This window comes from Pseudorca crassidens, chromosome X (genome assembly GCF_039906515.1).
Source record: "Pseudorca crassidens isolate mPseCra1 chromosome X, mPseCra1.hap1, whole genome shotgun sequence".
Taxonomy (NCBI): domain Eukaryota; kingdom Metazoa; phylum Chordata; class Mammalia; order Artiodactyla; family Delphinidae; genus Pseudorca; species Pseudorca crassidens.
Window position 1 is genome coordinate 16,630,842 of NC_090317.1, and position 23,632 is coordinate 16,654,473.

Below are 23,632 nucleotides of genomic sequence, written 5' to 3' on the forward strand. Positions count from 1 at the left end.
TTCAATGCCACAAATATTTATTAGTGCTTATTATATACAAGACACTATGACAAAGAAATGAATAATAGATGTTCTCTACCCTGTAAAATCCAGTCATGTGTGTTTATGATATAGATGATACAGCTCATATTATGATTGCAACTAACACTACTAGCTAAATTGATTGTATTAAATGCTAAAACTGGTACATAAACCCAGCACCATGGTTGCAGGGAGTAAAGTGATTCCAACTGAGGTTGGGGGCAGGAGTCCATCGTGGTGCTTGTTGCCACTGCTCAGGGAAGCATCTCTAAGTTGTTCAAACAATTAGTTAATGTGATTGAAGCAGGAAGGGCATACATTTCCACTTTATTAAAATATTGCATAGATACAGAGCAGTTGGGCACATCCATTCTAAGGCACTGTCCTGGTTTGAATGCAATTCCACAAGAGAGAAAAGAGAAGCCATTACATTCGGTATTATTCACCTCTACATTCAGACTCCTCCCATGTTCCATGTTTATTGCTACTGGGATCTCAATTTTAACCCCAAACTTATAGCAGCATCATACTGGGACCTAGATGACAAAAATGAAAGACACATCCTGGCTCTAGCACTTGATATGATTTGGCACTTAACTACAAACTCTCTTGCATTGCTCTCCATTTGTTTCCCAACTCTTGTTTAACTAAAGATATTATAAACTCTTTATGAATTAATTTCTTTACTAGTTTTCATTAAGCCTAGAACAGGACTAGTTAGGCACATAGTAGATACCCCCCAAATGCTTCTATTAAATATCACTTCCAAGAACTTCAATGGAATAGAAAAAAATATACTTTCTGTAATTCTAGTTTAAGGAAAGGATGACTGGTATCCTCATAAAGGGGAAATACTTGAATGTCCTATTTCTTGTATTTTACAAGGAACTAGGCTGAGTGAATATTTTCATGTATTAACAGCTTTAACTGACAAAGAGAGTTCTTCCCTTGCTACAGGAACTTGAGTCATTACCACTATTATATGAGAACATTTATATAAGTAGCAATGTGTGTGTGTGAGATTATAAGTAAAATTCAAAGAGGCTGTGAATCACTGAGCAACGTATAAATATCTGAATTAGTGACCTTCACCTCCTTAAATAATGTGTGTGTGTGTTACATAAAAAACATATAAGTTTAAAGAGTTTTTCATAACACCCTTGAGACAACTGGAGATAACTAGGCTTGGGAACAATCAGACTATACAGATAGCTATAGAAATATCTGTTAAAGGCAGTGTGTTCCAAAGCATATTTGCAGAATACTAGCTTTGTGGGTCATTACTGGGTATACATGAAAAAGGGTTCTGGGCTCAAACAGGATTGTAAAACACTGAGCCAAAAGAGGTGCTTTTTCCGCCTTTACCAGAGGACCTCTCAGAATTCTTATATGCTGATGTGCGCTGTGAATCTACAAAGCAGAAACAGCAGGAAGTGATTCCCAAACTTATTTGCAGACTATCTTGTATAACTAGGTGTTCTATGACACACACTTAGGGAGACACTGAATTAAAGGATGGGTAAAATTTAAAAGCACTGAGAGATACATAGCTGGATAGCAAAGGAGAGTGAAAAGCAATGGACACTGGTTCCTCAGTCAACCTAAATTAAATTAGATTCCACTTGTATAGCTTCAACTGTCAAATGGGTTCTTCCACAAAGAGCTGACTTATTCTGGGAACAAAATAAATCATCAAATCAATACTCAGCTCTAAGCCGCATCACCCCAGGCTGCAACTAAGCAGACTAGCCACCTTTGCAAAATTCAAAAGTAAAGATTAAAATTCTAATTTCCTCAAAAATAAAATTTTCAATGGAAAGAACCCAGTTCATACCAGGCAAATGAAATCGTCTTCATCCATGTGTTCCTAACACATTTTCATTATTTCATAAAATACACTGTCTCCTTTCTTGCCACTTGGGACACATATAAAGCTTTAAACTAATATAATCACCTTTAATAATGACAGCAGAATAATTATAGTGTTGCTATAATAGATATGTCAGATAAATATGATTATCCATTATGTTGACCCTACCCTGAAAAGGATTGCCATTATTTTTATGCTTACATCTATGATACGGTTGGCTTGGTTCACAAAATTTTTCAATGTAATAAAAAAATAAGAGTTGTAGAGACAGAATAAATCAAATCTAGGAAAACTGCAAGAGTAGATAGATACTCTAGAATTCATATGACTTGGAAGATGGGTTTTTAAAGTAGAAAAAAAAAGCTGTTCTTATAAGCTCAAACAAAAAAATTCTTCCAAGACAAACAGGATGCTGCAGGTTTAAGATTTTGTTTTTTGAGTTACTGTCAATCTCTGTAGGACTTGTTTCCTTTAACAATCCTTAAAGAAGACCTCTAAAGTGAGTGACTTGGTGCATAATAAGGCCTGCTCTCTGTCTGAAGCTTTTAGAACAATGACTACACTTGTATGGCTTCTCCCCTGTATGAATTCTTAAATGAATAACAAGGCTTGGTCTCTGTCTAAAGCTTTTCCCACAGTAATTACATTTAAATGGTCTCTCTTCAGTGTGAGTTCTCTGGTGCAAAGTAAGAGCTGTCAGCCTACTAAAACTTTTCCCACAATTATGACATCTATGAGGTTTCTCACCTGAATGAGTTTTCAGATGTCTTTTAAGACTTGATCCATGACAAAAGCTTTTCCCACACTCAAGGCATTTATATGTTTCTTCTTCAGAGTGGGTTCTCTGGTGCCCTATAAGGTGTGACCGCCGAGTGAATCGCTTTTTACACACCGTGCATTCATAGGGTCTCTCCCCCGTATGAAGTCGTTGGTGTCTGTAAAGGTCTGAACTACGAAGGAATCTTTTTCCACATTCAGGGCACTTATGAGGTTCCTCTCCTGAATGAATTCTCTGGTGCCCTGTAAGCTGTGACTTCCGAGCAAAACATTTCCCACACTGAGAACATCGGTGAGGTTTGTCTCCTGGACTCTTTTTCTTATGGGGTCTAGCGTTGAGGGGTTCTTCCAAGTTGGAGCTCTCAGGTTTCTCTCCTGCTGAGGGGTTCTGATGCTCTACAAGTTTTGTTAAATCTCTCTGTAAATCCTCTGGGGGGGTTTCCCATTGATTTTCTAACTGTACATAGTCTTTTTGCAAAATGGGGCCATGAAGAGCATTCCCCTCTAAAGTAACAATAAATGGATACATATTCTCCATTTTTTTCTGTTTTTCTGAAGTAGCTTCTTCATTTTCTATCCCGATCTCAAAACCTGAGAGAAGAAACAGAATGCAGATGTCACTGTGTCCCACATTGAAAAGAACATGAAGGAAAATGAGTTATATTAAACCACTGGTAGAAATAGAGATATTCTTAAGTACAATAGAATCCAAAACTCTTTACCTTGTTCAAAGTTGATTTTTTTCTTTTCTTTCTTCTGTGTTATCAACGAATGATTACTTACCTAACTTGGAATCGAGTAATTGCTTAATTTCTTTGGAATCTTGTAGTTCCTTCACCCATGCCTCTTCTCTATGCTCCAATGGAAAGCTCACGTCGAGTTTTGGTATTGGATATCCTGGCCAGAAGAAAGATGAGAAGCATAATAGTTTAGGTCACCAAAGATTTTTCCAGAGTTGAGGCTGATATCTTGGACATATGGCCCTTAATATCTACGTCCTCCTCAACTACTATTATGTCATCTGGAATCTCTTGCAAGAGTCTTATTTTTCTTTAAGACAAGAACAAAACAAGGCTATTCTCTTCTAACCTATGGAAAGGGAGTAAATCAATTCTGTGCAGAAATCAATACAATAAACTGCTACCGTATCTATTTTGATAATAGATTTATTTAGGTTAGAGCCAAACTATGAAGTAAATCTTCATAAAGTTTTGGCACATTAAAACTGAGAAATGCTGATATTGAGTACTACGTAAAGAGAGAGAGGTAAAGCCAGAAGTTATACAACTGCTTACTGGAATAATTTCAGTTGAGATTTTCAAATTATAATGGAAACGGACTGGGTTAGCAACCAGAAAAGCAGTCTCTATGCTTGTTTCAGCTGAAGACTAGAAGTGGATCCTCTTGAAATTAACCCAAGTAACCATCAAAGGGTGTTTCTCACTGTCAAGCTAAGGACAACCAGAGAAGTTTCTACATTCAGTGCTCTGCTGTGTCCTACCACCCTCTCCTCACTGAGGAGAGCCACTCTGACTCCCATCCTCTCTCCACGCCCCTTCCTCGCCTTCCTCAGCTCTGGCCAAGTTAACCGGTCCGCCATCAAGTTTGGGTTGCAAGTGGCTCATCTGAGATCAAAATGCAGCATGATGTTTAAATATTAGCATCATTAAAATAATATCAGCAAGTTAATTTGATGAAACTTTAAAATTTAAAACATATCAAAACGGAGGAAGTGGACTAAAATACCTTATTTTATATTTTCATGGAAAAAAGGACCTTTTAAGATTAAGAAGCAAAAATGCGTTGCGAATAAAATTCTGTTTAAATTCACTATATTGTTTTTGTTTGGGTTTCAAAGCTAAGAATAGGATGAGAGGGTAATGAGACCGAGGTCAAATAAAAATGGAGGTCATAGATGAAAGGAAAGCTGCAATTACATAAAAGTAGGAGCAAACTGAAACTTGAAATAAGCAGAGAGAGTAGCAAAGGCCTAGGTGTGAAACACTAATTTATAATCTAAATGCAGGGAGGGAGACAGACTTCCAACACGATACCATGAGGAGCTTTGCAGACCTATTTCCTAGTGAAACTGGTGAAAATTACTAAAAATAACAAAGAAATGTTCAAAGTCTAGAAAATTAGGAAACATCTATTGGATTGGCCAAAAAGTTCGTTCGGGTTTTGCCATAAGATGTTCTAGAAGAACCTGAACAAACTTCTTGGCCAGCCCAATATTTTTAAAAATCTGCTAAAATTTACAGAGAACAGCAAGAGTCTTACGTATTTAAACCAAAACTGTTCTCTTTGGGCCCTCTCCCAGCTCCACTACAGACTGGCATAGCCAAGAGCCTGGGGCACTCTTTCCCCCAGCTCCCATTCAGAGGGATATCTTCCTGGGAGGGGCAGGACCCCAGCATTTGTCACCCTACCCTTAGCTATCTACAGTTGAGTCTAAATTCCAGGCCACTGTGGCTGAGAGGTGAGGGCTCCTTTCATCTACCCAGTCTCCACTGGTGGGATAGAGGATCTATCTACCTTGGGTGTAGTATTGCTGAGAATACTAGGGCCCTGATTGCCCTTGCAAGGCAGTTGTGGTTTTGTAAGGCAACTGTGATTATAAGGCAGTGGTTTCTTGCCTGGAAAGGCAAGTCAAGGAGACCTGAGGCTCAGACTTAGTGCTCAGCTCCTAAAGTGGCAATGTGACTCAGAGATAAGCACATTACTGTCCCCACCTCCAGCTCCAGAGCAATGCATCTGAGATTTGGCCTGAGAGGACAAGCAGGCCTTAAAAGAGGTAGCTCCTAAAGTCTTCTCAAAGAAACTGACTTCATTTCCAAGAGAGAGAGGAGACGTTCAAGCCTAAGGATACTCTCAAAAAGAGTGGAGGCTGTAATGAAAGGCAATTGGAAAGAGTGATAGATTTATTGCATATACACACTAAACTGTAGGCTGACTAGTTTGCAGAAGAGAACTGGGGAAAGAGACAGCTGGGAGGAGCCCTCCTGGGATCAGAACAAATCTCAAAAACTGACCTCAGGAACTAGCCCATCTAAGGTGTCTGAATTTGATTGAATTAGTCTACAGAGCAATTTATGCTCCAGGGCATTGTTGAAGCAACAGAACAATTAGCTGGTAATTAATAGCTGGGGCTGGTCATGGCAAGAGACAGCCAAAGAAAGCCCTGCAAAAACTACTGTCATTCCAGGGTGACTATGCGCACACCCAAGGCTGTGCTCCATGAGGGCAATATCAAATGCTTAATATTGCAGGGTGAACTAGAGTTCACTAAAATAATCCAGCCACTCACCAAACAAATAAACAAACTCTGGAGAGTGGGAAGAAGGACACACAGTTGCTACAGAATGTAATCTAAAATGTCCAGTTTCCAACAAAAAACAAGACATGTATGTGAATAGGAAAGTATGACCCCTACACTGGAAAAAAAAAAAAGCAGGCAGCAGAATCTGCCTATGAAATTGACTAGATATCTAATTTAACAGACTTCAAAGTAGCCATTATGAATGTGTTTCAAGGACTAAAGGAAACCATGATTAAAGAAGTACAGTAAATTATGATGGCATTACATCACATCAAATAGAGAATATTGATAAACAGGGACTTCCCTGGTGGCGCAGTAGTTAAGAATCCGCCTGCTAATGCAGGGGACACGGGTTCAAGCCCTGGTCCAGGAAGATCCCACATGCTGTGGAGCAACTAAGCTCGTACGCCACAACTACTGAGCCTGTGCTCTAGAGCCCGTGAGCCACAACTACTGAGCCTGCGTGCCACAACTACTGAAGCCTAAGCGCCTAGAGCCCGTGCTCCACAACAAGAGAAGCCAGTGCAATGAGAAGCCTGCACACCGCAACAAAGAGTAGGCCCTGCTCGCTACAACTAGAGAAAGCTCGTGCGCAGCAATGAAGATCCAACGCAGCCCAAAGATAAATAAATAATTAAATTTAAAAAATATTGATAAATAGAAATTATTTAAAAAATAATTGAAATCGAGTCCCCCTAAAACTGAGTTCCTCTGCTGAGTTTATGATTAACCCCTCTATCCAAAATTTTATTCCCTTTCTTGTCTGGCACCTGTTCCCCTCAGGATTGAGGAGTATCAATGCAAAGGGGGGATTGAAACCAAGCAGGACTCTCTGTGTCCTCCATTTCTTGTTTGTAGAAAAAGGCTTTAGCCTCCTAGGCCTTCCCTGACTTCCAAAGAGCAAATTCAAGCAGTTACTAATTAGGGAAGTGAGGGAGTGCAGAAACAAAGGAAAAGCAGTCAAGAAACAATAGTTCAGTAAACAGAGTCCTAGTTCCTCCTCAAGGGAGGGAGATATACGTGTGTGTGTGTGTGTGTGTGTGTGTGTATAAAATAATCTGATACATATCTTTGAGTTGTTCTGCAGGAGCTAAGGTTCCCCATCCAGGTGGAGGATGGTAACTACCTTCTGAGACCCCAGACTGGTCAGAAACTTGATGACTGAGATTCCTGAAACATCACTCTGCTACCTCACTATCAACCAATCAGAAGAAAGTCATGCACCCTGCAGCCCTCACTCCAAATGCTGCCTTTAAAAACTCTTCCCTGAAACCCATCAGGGAGTTCACGTCTTTTAGGTATGAGCCATCTGTTCTCCTTGCTTGGCCCTGCAATAAACCTTTCCTTGCTCCAAACTCCGACATTTCTGTTTGTTTGGCCTCACTGTGTGCCAGGCACAAAAACTTGGGTCTGACAACAGAATCAAGTGGTAATTCTGGAGTTGAAAAGTACAATGACTAAAATGAAAACTTCACTACAGTGGCTCAAGAGTACATCTGAACTGTCAGAAGAATTGCTGAACTCGAAGACATATCAATAGAGGTTATGCTATGAAAAGAACAGAGGCAGAAAAGAATGAAGAAACATGAATGGAGTCTCAGAGAAAAGTGGGGCACCATTAAGTGCACCAACAGATATATAATGAGAGAACCAGAAGGAGAGGAGTGAGAGAAAGGAGCCGAAAAAATATTTGAAGAAATAATGGCCCCAAACTCCCCAAATGTATTTAAAAATATCAATATACACACCTAGGAAGCTCAATAAATTCCATGTACAATAACTACAAAGAGATCTACAAACAGACATATCAGAGTAAAAATCCTAAAAGCCAAATAAGAAGAAAAAACCTTGAAAGACAGCAAATGAAAAATGACTTGCCACTTACAAGGGAACCCTAGCAAGATTAAAAGCTGAGTTCTCATCAGAAACAACAGAGGCCAGAAGACAGTGGGATAATATATTCAAAGTGTTCAAAGAAAAATAAAAACTGTCAACCAAGAATCTTATATCCAGAAATACTATCTTTCAAAAATGAATATGAAATAACATTTCTGATAAACGAAAACTGATGAGAATTCATTGGTAGCAGACTTGCCTAACATGAAACACTAAAGGAAGTTCCTTAGTCTGAAAGCAAGTGATCCCAAACAGTACCTGAATCTACATGGAAAAACAAAGGGCACAAGTAAGGGTAATTATTTAATTATAAAAGATAGTACAAATACAAATTTCTGTTTCTTGTCTTAAAAGATTTTAAAAGTAATTATGTAAAACAGTATGTATGTAGTATATTGTTGGGCAAATAACATATAGAAATGTATTCTATTTGCCAATAACAGCACAAATGAAGTGGGTAGGAGAAAGCTGTACTGGGCTAAAGAAATGACTTCTAACTGAAGTTAGAACTTGAATCCACAGGAAAAATGAAGAAAATCAGAAATGATAAATAATGTTAATATAACAAAAGCTATAACATATACTTGTTTTCCTTTCTTCTCCCAGCTCCTTTAAAAGTCTTAAAATTATATAAAGTAATAACTATAACAAGATATTGTTGAGTTTGTAACATTTTTGATATAATATGTATGACAGTAACACCCCAAAAGGGGAAAAAGGGAATAGAGTTACATAGGAGAAATATTTCTATGGCTCACTGACATTGTTAGTATAAATCCGAAGCTGATTATGATAAGTTAAGATGTACATAGTAAATCCTAGAGTAATCACTAAGGAAATAGCTTTAAAAATAGTGAAAATTCATTAAAGTACATAAATTTTACATTGAAAATATTTACTTAGTGTCAAAGAAAGCAGTAAGTGAGGGATAGAGGAGCAAAACAGATATGAGACACATACAAAAACAAAAAGTGAAATAGCAGATATAAATCCAACCATATCAAAAAAAAAATAAGATTAAATGGTATGAATTAAACAACTTGATCAAAAGGCAGAGATTGTCAGACTGGATTTTTAAAAATCCAACTATATGCTGTCTAAGGAGACGCATTTCAGATTCAAAGATACAAATAGATTGAATGGAAAAAAATGGAAAAAGATATATCATGCAAGTAGTAACCACAAGACAGCTAGAATGACTATATTAATATACAAAATAGACATTAAAACAAAAAAGTTATTAGAGATAAATAGAATCATTTTATAATGATAAAAGAATCAATCCATCAGGAAGATGTAACAATTATAACCATACGTGCACTTAATAACAGAATACCAAAATACATGAAGGAAAAATGGACAGAAATAGTAAAAGAAATAGGCAATTGAATAGTAATAGTTGGAGACTTCAATATCTCCTTGCACTATTGGATAGGAAATTTAGGCAGATGATCAACAACAGAAGACTTAAAAATTACCATAAACCAACTAAACATCACAGACATTTATAGAACACTCCAACCAACAACAGCAGAGTATACATGCTTCTCAAGTGCACAGAGAAAATTCTACAGGACAGTTGAGATACTATACCGTAAAACAAGTGTTCAAAAATGTTAAAGGGGACTTCTTTGGTGGCGCAGTGGTTAAGAATCCGCCTGCCAGTGCAGGGGACACGGGTTCAAGCCCTGGTCTGGGAAGCCCGCACATGCTGCAGAGCAACTAAGCCCGTGTGCCACAACTACTGAGCCTGCGCTCTAGAGCCTGCGTGCCACCACTACTGAAGCCCACGTGCCACAACTACTGAAGCCCATGCACCTAGAGCCCGTGCTCCACAACAAGAGAAATCACCGCAATAAGTCCGCACACCACAATGAAGAGTTGCCCCCGCTCGCCACAACTAGAGAAAGCCCGCGCGCAGCAAAGAAGACCCAATGCAGCCCCAAGATAAAAATAAATAAATGAATAAAAATTTATAAAAAATGTTAAAGGATCACAATTACAAAGTATATTCTCCCACCAAAATGGAATGAAATTATAAATAAATAACAGAAAGGAAACTGGGAACTTCACAAATATTTCAAAATTGAACAACATACTCCTAAGTAACCAATCAGTCAAAGAAGAAATCAAAAGGGAAACTAGAAGTATTTTGAGGTAAATGGAAACAAAATGAAAATGAAAACTTAGGACTGTAAAACCAGTGCTTAGAGGGAAATTTATAGCTATGAATACCTATATTAGAAAGGAAGAAAAATCTCAATAACCTAACTTTGCACCTTACACCATCTCTGGATACAGAGAACATGTGCTCATACTTGAGCTTCTTCTTGGATGAACTTCTTAATTATCTACCAACCTCGCCCCCCACTCACCTTGTCGTCCTACATCCTACATAACATTCAGATCCTTGTGCCTCTGGTGCACTCAGCCTCCACTTCCTGGACTCTCAGAGCCCTGCTCCTGACACTATAACCAATTTGCATTTCCCAACCTATGCTCATGACCCATGTCAGCGGAGGCTACTGACCATTCCTTGACCCATCTTCCACCCTTCTGACGTTAGTTCCTGTCCTCTACTCTTACACACTCCATAGTATACCATCACAGATGCTGAATGAATTGGACGCTTATTGAAAAGGTTTTCACAGATATCAGCCCTCCTTCTATCTGCTAACATGGTGATAACAGTTATGACTTTTATACAGCAAAGATCAAACACTTTGATGATACAGAATAAGTGAAGGCAAGGAGAATTTGGCACTCTCATACGCTGTGGTGGGAGAATAAATTGGTACAACAATTTTGGAGGACAATTTGACAATATCTATTAAAGTTTTAAATACCCATTAACCAATCAACCCCACTTCTAGAAATTTAGCCTATTGACACCTGCATATACACAAGGATGCTCACTGTATATTTTATAGCTTGGCTCCAGGGCTTTGAATCAATGTTGAATGGCAGTCAGAAAGCAGGCTCTAATTTCTACTTCTGTCAGGGGGCTCTTCTCTTCATCCTCAATGCAGACTAGTCTGTGTAGCTGCTATTACCATTGGATGAGTGGTTTTACAGCAATAGAAGAAACATCAATTGCTATTCAGTTGGTATAAAATAAGAGGGTCCTACAAATAGAAACCAAAGTCTATTACCTTAAATTTAACCATTGCTTCTGTCTTTTAGACTATAGTCTAGAACCTTAGACCTTAGTTTCCAAGTGATGATAATGTGTTGTCCAGGATGTTAAACTCACCTCATGGTTATAGCCAAGAGACTCATCATGGGTATATTTTATTTGACCTAATTAACTGAAGAAATTTACTCAAGAAAAATTGACTGCAGAAAAAGAAAAAAAAGATACAAGGATATAATGCACAGCACAGGGAATATAGCCAATATTTTATAATAACTTTAAATGGAGTATAGTCTATAAAAATACTGAATCACTATGTTGTACACCTGAAACTAACACAATATTGTTAATCAACTACACTTCAATTTAAAAACTACTTTCTGACGTAAAAAAACTGAAGTATAAAGTAAAAGGCTAGTAGGGACAGGGAAGCATAGGTGCATACTTGTTTTAAAATATAGCTCCAAATTCTTTGATATTTTTCCCTTCAAGTGGTGGAGTTTAATTTTCTTCCCCTTAAGTGTGGGTTGGATTTAGTGACTTTCTTCTAGTGAATAGAATATGGTAGAAGTGATGGTGTGTGACTAGTTCATCAAAAACATTGTGGCATCCTCCTTGCTTTCTCTTGATTCGTTTGCTCTGGGGGAAATCTGCTGCTGTGTTGTGAGGACACTCAGGCAGCCTATGGAGAAGATTGCTTAGCAGGGAACTGAGGTCTCCTGCCAGCCCCTGCTGACATCTTGACAGCAACTACATGAGCAGCTCTGAGCCAGAAACACCCTGTCAACCACTCCCAAATTCCTGACTCTCAGAAACTGTGAAGTGATAAGTGCTTTTTCTTTTAAGCTACTAAATTTTGGGGGGTAATTTGTTATTCAGCAAAAGCTATCTAATACAAAGAGGGAAAAAGCAACTTGAGGTTAACAAAGAAGGTACTTGATTGATGAATGTTCCCCCCATCCCAGGCTCAGGGAATGACTTCATTAAGCCCCATTATCAAACATTGTGTCATAAAGTCTCCACTGTACCAAGAAATATCATTACTATTGTTAGGGCTGGATATTAGCTAATGATACATCATTTAGTATAAAGAAATTTAAGTTACAAGACTCTTTTGTTGCTCTGCGGACAGCATTTTTTGCCCTACTTTTTACTTTAAATTTTCATCTCTCATATCCTGCATCACCAAAAAGATGTGACCTTTGACATTTTGTATACAATTTCCTAGTGTAAGTTCATGCGGTTAAATTAAAAAAACCTGAGGCTTTGGCAAATGAAAATTGTTCCAAATTTGGTGTACTAATTTTGAACTCCAGACTTTCAAAGATAAGCATGGTATACTTTATATTTTTAGGACCAGCACATCTTTTCTTTCTTATTGCAGACATTCTAATATTTTTGCCTATCTCTAACATCTGGCGTGTCTGGCTTGAATTCAAATAAGGGATTTTTTTTAAATAAGGGATTTTTTAAAGCTTATGTATTTCTTAGATCTCTTTATATTTTCTACTTAAGTTCTTTTCCCTCTTTCTCTCTTATTCTCTCTTCCCACCCCCCTCTGTATTCACATTAAATGAATATCATTAGGTGAATATATGTGTGTATATACATATATTTTTTTCCATTTTCTATATACCCAACAACTTAATGTTTTGCTAACAGGGAATACATTCCAAACTTTAATATAAAATCAACTGACCTCTTCCATTACTTTGAAATTTCTTCTATTCTGCCAGCATCCTGTGCTTTTCACTCACTCAGCCTACAATATGATGTGCTTCATGTAATATACCGAAGATGTTTTCATTTAAAAAAAAACCAGTAAAAGTATAAGCAACCTTTAAATTATAGAACAATAAGTCTTGCATCATTTTGCAAAGCATAATATATCACTTTAACAGTGATGAAAAAGGGGTAGTTTCCTCTCCTCCAAACTGGTATATTTTACTTGTTTAATTCATTCTATCTCTTCCTTGTTGAACACACTGGACATTCCCGTGCTTTAAAGAGTAAAGTATTACAATCAAGAGCAACATTGCTGTTCTGCATCATCTGTGATCTTTGTACCTGGGACTGTTGCTAAGAGGAGCAAATTAACATGGGGAATGAGAGTGCATGTGCAAAAACATTTATCATTAAATATTTCTAGCTAAGTTTCACTACTTGTTGCTGGCATACATACAAAATTACAGATTTTTTAGAACTTTTAAACAGACTATAGACTATAGGTAATGTAAAGATTGGAACGTAAATGCCAATATTATATAGTTCTGCTTTGACCATAATATACATACATATGTAGTTGTCGGTTTTTCTTTTTTGTCACCTTTATTTTAAAATATCTAGAGACCCACAAACACCTCAAACTCCACATGGTCAACATGGTCAAATCTAAACTCACATTGACCCACCAAATCTGATCCTCTCTTCTGTTCTCTGTGTCAGTGAATAATATTATCAATCTTCCCAGTTCATTGGCCAGAATCCTGGATACCATCCTTAACCTCTTTTTCTTCTTCATCCAACACCCAGTCAATCACCAAGTCCCATAATTTCTATTTCCTACTTATCTTTCAAATTGGTCTTTTTCTCTCTACCACCACCGACACAATCTTAGACCAGAAAATCATGCTCTCTAAGGTGGATGATTGCAGGATAGCTGTTTCCAGTCTTCCCTCTATTATTGTAGCCAGAGTGACCTTCTAAATGCAAATCTGTGTATATCCCTGCCTTACTTAAGAACATCCAGTGGTTCCCCACTGTTCTGGTAATAAAGCATATCTTCTCAACAAGGCTGACAAAGTTCTTCAAGATCCAGGACCCTGCTTCTCTCTCCAGCCTCTTCAGTGCAACTCTGGCTCCTCTGCTTCTCCTCTGCGCCCTCAAACTGCAGCAGGAAGTCTTCAAATATGCCATGCTCTCTAGCCCTCTGAGCCTTTGCATAGGCTGCCCATTCTGTCCAAAGCCCTCTCCCCTCCCCACTTCCACCACTCAGCAGGCTTACTGCAATTCATCTTGTAGGTGTCTACCCAGATCCCCCTTCCTCAGGGATGCCTTCCCTCTCTGCCAAAAAGCTGGTTAGGTGGCAATCCTATGAGCTCCCATAGCATCCTACTCCCTCCAATACATCATTTTACAGTCCTATTTTCATATCTGAATCATCCATAGGAGCTGAAGCTCCAAGATGCCTGGGACTGATTTTCTGTCTTGTGTACTAGAGACCCCAGGGTAGCAACCCACTGAATGTGGAAAATATCTGCAAATCATATACCTGATAAAGGATGGATATCCAGCATATATAGAGAACTCTAAAATTCAACAACACCAAAAAAAAAAATCAAAAATGTGCAAAGGACCTGATTAGACATTCTCCAAGGAAGATTTACAAATGGTCAATAAGCACATGAAAAGATGCTCAACATCACTAATCATTTGGAAAATGCAAATCAAAACTACAGTGAGATACCACCTCACACCCATTAGGAATGCTACTATCAAAAAAAAAACAGGTGTTGGTGAAGATGTGGAGAAACTGGAAACCTTGTGCACAGTTGGTGAGAACATAAAATGGTACAGTCTCTGTGGAAAACAGAATGGAAGTACCTCAAAAAATTAATTAAAACTAGAAATGCCGTATGATCCAGCAATTTCACTTCTGGTTATATACCCAAAAGAAGTAAAAGCAGGGTCTCAAACAGATATTTTTACATCCATGTTCACAGAAGCATTATTCACAATAGCTAAGATGTAGAAGCAGCCCAAGTATACGTTTATGGAAAATGGATAAGCTAAATGTGATATATACATACAAAGGATTATTATTCAGCCATTAAAAGGATGGAAATTCTGAACCCTGAGGACATTATGCTAAGTGAAATAAGCCAGAAAGGTGAATGGTGGTTGCCGGGGGTGGGGGGCGGTGGTGGAATGTAAAAATGGGGAGTTATTGTTTAAATGGGTCTAGAGTTTCAGTTTTACAAGATGAAAATAGTTATGGAGATGGATATTGGTAATGGCTCCACAAAATTATAAATGTATTCAATGCCACTGAACTGTACACATAAAAATGGTTAAGGTGGCAAACCTTAGGTCGTGGGTATTTTACCACAATAAAAAAAATTGAAAAGAGAAAAATAGGCTTCCTGAGCAGGGTCATTAGCTTAAGGGGTTTTCAATCCCATTCGATTGAAGGTGCTTTGTGCCCAGCTATCCCCAGAGAGATATTTCCTCCTTCTGCTCTTTTTTTATTTTTTGATTTTTTTGATGTGGACCATTTTTAAAGTCTTTACTGAATTTGTTACAATGTTGCTTCTGTTTTATGTTTTGGTTTTTTTGTCCACGGGGCCGGTGGGATCTTAGCTCCCTGACCAGGGATCGAACCCACACTCCCTGCATTTGGATCTTACCTCCCTGACCAGGGATCAAACCCACACTCCCTGCATTTGGAAGGCAAAGTCTTAACCACTGGACCGCCAGGGAAGTCCCTCCTCCTTCTACTCTTGATCAGAGTGGCCTGTTTCCATCAGGTTATCGGTATTCTAAGCAACCTCAACCCTGGAGAGCTCTTGAGCTCTCAAAATGGAAACCAAAGAAAGGAAATAAAACCCTTGCCTTACCAGGGTCCAGAAAGGGCTGGCCTTCCCCAGCAGCACCGAAGCTCAGCTCCTGCGGCCCTGCCTGTGGGATCCACGCCTCTGCCACTGGGACCTCCGGGGCAGGTCCCATTACTTGGAGTGGGGGTGACTCCAGGTGGATGTTTGGCGGTATGTGTGCCATTCCCACTGGTGCCAGTTCTTCCAAGAGCATTTCCTGTCTATCGAGCTGGGGGAAATGCCAGAACCGTCACTGAAGTCCAGACCAGCCCTGCCCAGTAGCAATATAATGCAAGCCACCCATGTCCTTTTAAATGTACCAGCAGCCATATGAAACAAAAAATGAAATAGGTAAAGTTGATCTTAATAACACACAGTATTTAACCCAAAAATATCTAAAATATCATAATTTCAGAATGTAATCAATATAAACAATTGTTACGAGATATTACACCGACTTTTGTTTCATACTAAGTTTTTGGAATGTGCTGTGCATGTTATACTTACAGCACATCGCGATTTGGACTAGCCACATTGCAAGTGCCCCAGAGCCACCCCTGGCTAGTGGCTGTTCTGGGTGGTGCGCGACTAGACCATACAAAGTAAGCTAAACCGAGAAGATGGAGAAAGGAAGGGAAACCATAAATTCATTCTATCCTAGGGGGACAGGGACCCTTGGATGACTCCAAGGAGAGTTGACCCCATCAACACACCAGGCAGAAGTGCCCCTAATGCCCACCAACAAACACTTTCTTCTCCCAAAGATTCTGTCCGTGCTCAGCTATGGCTTTCACTGGATGGTTCTGAACAGAGGCCAGCGCCACCGCCCCCATGGGGCATTTTGCCTATGATGGCAGGTGGTGGCTATCAGAATGTAACGAGCCAGAGGTGGGAGTCTATGTACTCGGCTGGCCAAAATGTTCGTTCGGGTTTTGCTGTAACGTCTTATGGAAAAACCAGAACAAACTCTTTGGCCAACCCAATAATTCACAGGGCAGAATTGTTCCACCTCCCAAACAATTTAGGAATGTTACCTCAAACATTCATGTACGTAAAAAGAACCTTTCAAGGACCTCACTCTGTTGGTCATATAAACACAAAATATTTTTGCATATTTTAGCATGACTTGAATGCTCTAGGAAAGCATTACTTTGGAAATCAAATGAAGACTATACTACTTATTGTTTGGACTGACCAAGAGTTGTTTGCCACTTTGAGAAATCATATGACCAACAGCAACACCGCTCACAGTGTTTGAGCTGTATCACATCAGTCAGAAGTTCTGCCTGTCGCCTTCCCAATGTATCTGTGCATAGATTCAAGCAAATGACAACCTCCTGAAGTTTTGGTGCAGTCAAGCCCAAATATGTGCACGCTCACATGCTTATTAATTCATAAGAAATCACACTCCTTTTCCTTTATATTCCTTCTAGACTCTACTTGACTCAGGGTTGGCAAAATTTTCTTGTAAAGAGACAGACAGTAAATATTCTAGGCTTTGTGGGTAGTATTGGTCTGTTGCCTCTTCTTTTTTTTTAAACCACTCTTCAAAAAGGTAATAACCATTACTAGCTCATGGGTTGTATAAAAACAGGCTTTGTCCAATATTTGGCCCATAGAGCACTTATTATATTGATTTTTTTTCTAATTCGGTGTATATAAGGAGGTTATATTATCTATAAATTTCATTTTAGCACAGTAAAGGGGACATTACCAAATATCTGTTATAGAAGTGGAGTTGGGTTTAATAGTTGAAACATATGCCAATTCCAGCAGAAGGAAACATATGCCAATTCCAGCAGAAAGGAAAAAATGGAAAGCCCTGCAGGGAAATCCTAAGGCACCAGACAGAACGTCTGATCCAGTCCCAGCTGCCTCTGCTACTTCTTTTGGTCTAATTCCCAAGATCCCAACCTCTTTTCTCACCTGCTGCTCTGGTATCTCAAGTTCTCTCTGTAAGTCTTCTATCAGTGACACAACTCTTTCTCTGTTCTCCGGGCAATGTTCCCTCACCCAGGTCTCTATCTCTGTGGGCAGAATCGTTAGGAATTGCTCCAACACCAGCAGCTCCAAGATTTGCTCCTTAGAACGCATCTTTGGCTTCAGCCATTGACAGCAGAGCTCCCAGAGTTTGTTGAAAGCTTCATGAGGCCCAGATGCTTCTTTGTACTGGAACTGCCGGAAGCGCTGGCGGAAGACCTCACAGTCGGTATCATACTCTTGAAACACCGAGCCCTGATTCAAGGAGGCCTGGATTGCACAACCCAGGGCCACAGCCATCGCCAACTTCCAGCACTGTACAATTTATCTGGGTCCCGAAGCGGCAGATTCCAATTTCTTTCTTTGTGTTATCCTCCGGGCAGAGCCACCTACAAGCTAAGGACGGGACAAAATGAGGAAGGAGAAACAGCAGTGGTTACCAGAGGGTAGACTAACCTCCCTTAACTTGCTTACTTTTCTCCAAAGCCCTAAAGAAGCAGATCATAATCTTTTGGGGGGTTTTGAGAATCTGATGAAAGTCATGGACAATTTCTAGAAAGATACACTACACAGCAAATTCAATTTCAAAAAGTTTACAAAATCTTCAAGACCATCCACGGATTCTCTAGAACTGTGCTATCCAATATGGTATTCGATAGTCCCGTGTGGGTCGGGGGAGAGATAAATTAGGAGTTTGGGATTAACAGATACACACTACTATATATAAAATAAGTAGACAACAAGGACCTACTGTACAGCACAGGGAACTATACTCAATATCTTATAATAACCTATAATGGAAAAAGAATCTGAAAAAGAACATATATATATACACACACACACACACATATATGTACATATTGGGTTGGCCAAAAAGTTCGTTTGGTTAGTGAATACGTTGTTCCATAAGGTTTCTCGTGAAAATGAAAAATGTGTCCTTTATTTTCACTTAAAACCGAACAAACTTTTTGGCTGACCCAATACATATATATCTGAACCACTTTGCTGTATATCTGAAACTAATACAACATTGTAAATTAACTACACCTCAGTAAAAATAAAATAGTCCCATGTGGAAGTTTAAATTAATTAAAACTAAAAATTCAATTTCTCATTCATACTAGCCACATTTCAAGTGCTCAAGAGACATCTTTGTGTGGTACATATATACAATGGAATATTACTCAGCTATAAAAAAGGATGAAATAATGCCATTTGCAGCAACATTGATGGACCTAGAGGTTGTCATACTTAGTGAAGTAAGTCAGACAAAGACAAATATATGATATCGCTTATATGTGGAATCTAAAAAAAGGCTACAAATGAACTTATGGACAAAACAGAAATACAGTTACAGATGTAGAAAATAAACTTATGGTTACCGGGGGGTAAGGGGTGGGGGAGGGATAAACTGGAAGATTGGGATTGACACATACACACTACTATATATAAAATAGATAACTAATAAGGACCTACTGTATAGCACAGAGGACTCCACTCAGTACTCTGTAATGGTCTATGTGGGAAAAGAATCTAAAGAAAGAGTGGATATACGTATATGTATAACAGATTCACTTTGCTGTACACATGAAACTAACACAACATGGTTAATCGACTATACCCCAATAAAAATTTTAAAAAAGAGACATCTTTGCAGAAAGTTCTATTGGACAGCTCTGCTCTAGAATTCCATGGACCCAGTGAACCCCTACAGATTTAGTGGCCTTTAAACCCAGTCCCAGCCTAATTTCAAATGTCTTGTGTTTCTGAATATAGCTAGGCCACAGAAGAAATGGAGGAGCAATACTTACAATGGTGAAGAACCATGAAAGTCCATCTACCTTTGAGTAACCCTTAGTCACCTTCAACCATGGGCATCTTGGCTAGGGCCATGCCTTGCAAAGACAACAAACCACCAATCAGTCCCTAATTCCTCTCCACTGGAGGTTATGCATAGTTCAGGCAACATCACCGTGACACTCATCCTGAAACAGCATTCTAAGTGACTTTCTCATGAGCAAAACACATGGCAACAGGGCAGGCCAGCAGGAATCAGTTCTACATTAATAACCAAGAACATCTGTCACATTCATCACGCCTTGTGCCAGCTACTGTTCTAAGCCTCCCACACGCATCGGTTCATTTAGCCCTCACCCAACGTTAGGAGGTGGGCTCTAGTACTGTGCCCTGAATACAGATGAGGGGACTGAGGTGAACCTGAGGAGGATGGAATAACTTTGTCCCAAGTCACACAGTAAACGTCAGAGGGAAGTGGGGAGGAGGTTGGAATCTACAGACTCCCGCACTGCTCACGTCCCAAACATCCACATATTCTCTGAGTGCAGCCTCTGAGGTCACAGAGGCCGTCACGTACATGTCCCCACAGGTCTCAGCACCGGTGCCCACTCCCCCCACTGCCCCGTGTGCTGTGGCTGCACTCTGTCTGCATTTGCCAGGACGCCTCATGTACCTGTCCTCTTCCTTGGGGTGGTGGGACAAGGAAAAATATGCTCATGATCTCACCCAGTCATGCCAGATGGGCACTGCCCCCATAGCACCGTTATCTTGATGGCAGCCTGGGCTTCAGCGGCAGACCCATCTCGTGATAACATGCTAGCTCTGAGTCCCTGACGCCCAGGGCTTCTGTCGCTAACACGAGATAATCACGGCATCTCTTTCATAGAAGTTCCTGAGGCGGATCCCAGCGCAGGGAAAGGAACAGCAGTGTGCCTGGCACAGAGGAAGCGCTCAGGAAAGCTCATTTCCTAGGAAGCTTCTATTTCCTCCCACCCCACCCCGCCAAGGCACCTAACCGTCGCTGGAGGGCATCCAGGGACCGTGCTGGTTTGGGCTATGGACCCGCCTTGAATGCGCTCCAGCCTCACAGCTGGGCAGCCCTCCGCGGACGGTCCCCAACCTTCCACCACACCGACCAGGGACTTGACCCTCCGCCTTTCTCCCCGTCGGCCCTTCCGGATGAAAACTTCACTCCACCCCGGGGCTGATGTCTTCTCCTCAAAGCCTCCTGAATGAAGCCGGCCCACAGGGCCCGTGGATGAAGAAGGGTGTAAAGAGAGGGCACTCGGGGAAAGGATAGGGGGACAAGCCTAAAAACCGGCTTAAAATCGGGGGGCCGCGGCGCGCCCCGAGCGTGCTCCCCGGGGAGGATGTCCCGCCGCCCGGAGGGGCGCTCCCCGCCCAGGAGAAGCCCGGGAAGGCCCGGCCGGGTCGCAGGGAGCGGCGGCGGGGATCCGGGCCGGACAGGGGCCCGCCGCCCGTCGCTCCTTCCCGTGCCCGCACCCGGACCGGGGCTGGAAGCGGCCGGTTAGCGCAGCCCGAGCGGGAAGGGAGCCCCGCTCCCCGCGCCCGCGCCCCAGGGACGGCCACGCCCTCTGACCGCTCCGGGACTCACCGCCTCAGCGCCCACGGCTCTCCCAGGCTCACCGGGGGCAGCTGCCCAGGGCGCAGGCGCGCGGCCAGGCTGCGGACTACAACCCCCGGCAGGCTACACGCCACTCGCCTAAAGATCTCGGCCCCTAAGGATGCTGACGCGGGAGAGGCTGGGAGTTTCCTTGGTCTCCCCTCGGCCTGAGGCCGCTTTTGGAAGCGATCCCATTTCCGGTCTTAAGCGACTCTAGATTCCCGGGGACTGGGTGGGGCGTGCTCCAGTTCTAGATCCTAGTGAGGGCTTCTCTCCCGTCAGCCCTAGAGTAACCGGAGCGACTGGGGACATCCTTAAATCTGTTATGACTGTATCAGTGATTCTCAAACCTCTCTTTTTAGGAAGAATTTTTTTGCGAGAATCTTAAAAATTCAGATTTCTGCGCTCTACCCCAACACCCATACTCATTGGATCTCGCATGAACTCGAGAATTTGCATTTCAATAAACTTTTCTGGGGATAATGACTCTGATCTTCCGCTCCCGGGTCACAGTGGCCTAGCTACCTTTGTATTTTCTTCTCGTAAAGAACCGAGCTTCGACGAAACTACCCCGTGCATTCCTCTCTGCTTTCGGCCGCCACCAGAGGGCTCTTGGGTCTTTAGGTTAGCCCATATGGCCCCTCCTCTTGTCTTCCAATTGGTCGTCCGCAGGTCCCGCCCCTGGAGTCAAATTTTCCCTTCTGGGTGGTCAGCCGTGAGTTGTGGCCAGGCCAGAGGCGATGATGTCATTCTGGAGATGTAGTCCTCACATTCGTCCCGAGCTAGTTTGTGAGTGTGTGTGTCTCTGGACGCCAAAGTTTAGTGTTGGTCCAAGACAGAGAAGAAAGAGCTGCCTGCGATTGTGCCTCCCAGAGGCTCTGGTGGAAGTGAGACCTGGGGCAGGCGCCCCGCTGTCGCGAGCCTACAGAGGCCAAGGCACTTGAATCTGCTCCGCCTGGGCTGGAGTTGGGCTCATGGACTGGGTGGCCCCAGGGGTACGCCGACTCCTGCGGATTCCGTGTATTGTTGGCTGAGGCGCCAGGCGCCTTCGCCAGCTGTCGCAGCTGGTTTCCGGACCAAGATGGTCTGCGTTTGACCCCAACTCCCAGGAGCAAAAAGTAGTCCTCATTGTGATAGCAGAGTAGTTTCTGCGCCTGGAGCCATGCGAGGCCCAGCTTGGAAGCGTGTCATCTGCGCTTCTATGTGTTCTGCCGCTGGTCCCCCAGAAACCCTCAGGCGGCTTCTGGAGCTTTGCCACGGCTGGGTGGCTTTGGCTTGAGATGCGCACCATGAAGCAGGTCCTGGCGCTGCTGGTGTTGGAGCAGCTGCCGACTATCCTGTCCCAGGAGATCCACAACAGCGTGCAGAAGCTGCACCCGCACAGCTTGCCAAGAAGCTGTGAGTCTTTTAAAATACATGCAGACAGAGGTTGCGAGACGGAGGGGAGGGAATAGGTGAGTGAGTGCGACAGAGATGTTTTGTGTGCGGTTTGGTGGCCGCGACTGGGACATCACGGTGTCGTACTTCCCCACCCGGAGTCTCTTGATTGCCCTGAGTAGACCTACACGGGCAAGTGACTTTGTAGTTTAGTCTGGAACTTCCATCCTCCAGATTTCCCCCCAAGCGCACAGAGGGAACAGTGAAGAGGGCCTGTTTCCACAGGGAGGCAGGTCACTGCTGCAATAGCCAGTGTCAGCTTGGATCACAGGGGTTCGAATCTTGGCTCTGCCCACTGGCTCCGTGGCTTGGGACAAGTTACTTTCCTCTTTGCGCCTCAGTTTCCCCTTTGGTAAAATGGCTTCTGGTATTGTTTTGAGGATTAAAGGGAGAGCAGCGCGTACATTTTGATCACACTGCTGGCACGTAGTCAGTGCTTAAAACTGTAAGCTGGCCGGGTGCGGCGGCACACGCCGGTGGTCCCAGCTACTCCGGTGGTTGAGTCGGGAGAACCGCTTGAGCCCTGGACTTCCGGGCTGTAGGGCGCTCTGTGATCGCGTGTCTGCACTAAGTTCAGCTTCAATCTGGGAACCTCCTGGAAGCGGGGGACCACCAGCTTTCCTCTGGAGGGGTGAACAGGCCCAGGTCTGAAATGGAGCAGGTCAAAACTGCCCTGCTGATCAGTAGCCACATGGCGCCTGTGACTAGCCACTGCCCTCCAGCCTGGGCAACAGAGCAAGACCCCTGCCCTGACAAACAAACAAAACTCTTAGCCATCGAGTTCCCTGGCAGTCCAGTGGTTAGGACTCTGCGCTCTCACTGCCGAGAGCCCGGGTTCGATCCCTGGTCAGGGAACCAAAATCCCACAAGCCGCGTGGCCAAATCTTTTAGCTGTATATTAGGGTCAGCAGTCAGGGCTGTGGAATGGCCTCACTGACACCGAGAGGGTGGAGCATGGATGCTAACAAGAAAGAGTTTCTGAAGTCAAGGTTCCTCAGTGCGGAGAGAAAGACCTCAGAAATGGTGGTTTGGGGTTTTTCTGGAAGGGGGCTGGGGAATATCTCTTAGTAGAGTCCCTCTTTTAAATTAAACTTTTAATCTTGACATTATTGTAGAGTGGCAGGCAGTTGAAAGAAATAGAGAGGTCTCCTTTCCCCTCTCCCTCCTTTCCCCAGTGGTAGGTAAC

The 23,632-nt window shown here is 42.1% G+C and overlaps 1 protein-coding gene and 1 long non-coding RNA gene across 8 annotated transcripts in view; one reads left to right on the plus strand and one right to left on the minus strand.

Moving 5' to 3' along the window:
• Positions 1 to 23,632, minus strand: part of ZNF449 (zinc finger protein 449) — a 25,545-nt gene continuing 1,913 nt past the window's right edge. Inside the window, exons 1-6 of one of the 7 annotated variants that reach the window (XM_067723206.1) lie at positions 21,001 to 21,198; positions 19,400 to 19,483; positions 17,535 to 17,984; positions 15,633 to 15,837; positions 3,452 to 3,565; positions 1 to 3,259 (exon numbers count right to left, since the gene is read on the minus strand). In XM_067723206.1, the coding sequence (XP_067579307.1) occupies positions 2,373 to 3,259; positions 3,452 to 3,565; positions 15,633 to 15,837; positions 17,535 to 17,888 (1,560 nt within the window). In that variant the 5' untranslated portion in view covers positions 17,889 to 17,984; positions 19,400 to 19,483; positions 21,001 to 21,198 and the 3' untranslated portion in view covers positions 1 to 2,372. Of the gene's footprint in view, positions 3,260 to 3,451; positions 3,566 to 15,632; positions 15,838 to 17,534; positions 17,985 to 19,064; positions 19,353 to 19,399; positions 19,484 to 20,111; positions 20,751 to 21,000; positions 21,199 to 21,534; positions 21,687 to 23,632 lie in introns of those variants that run through there. The other 6 variants (XM_067723207.1, XM_067723209.1, XM_067723204.1 and 3 more) reach the window with 6 other exon arrangements.
• LOC137217018 (uncharacterized) overlaps positions 21,743 to 23,632 on the plus strand; it is a 10,352-nt gene continuing 8,462 nt past the window's right edge. The window contains exon 1 of the long non-coding RNA XR_010939976.1: positions 21,743 to 22,463. This is a non-coding gene — a long non-coding RNA (uncharacterized lncRNA). The remainder of the gene's footprint in view (positions 22,464 to 23,632) is intronic.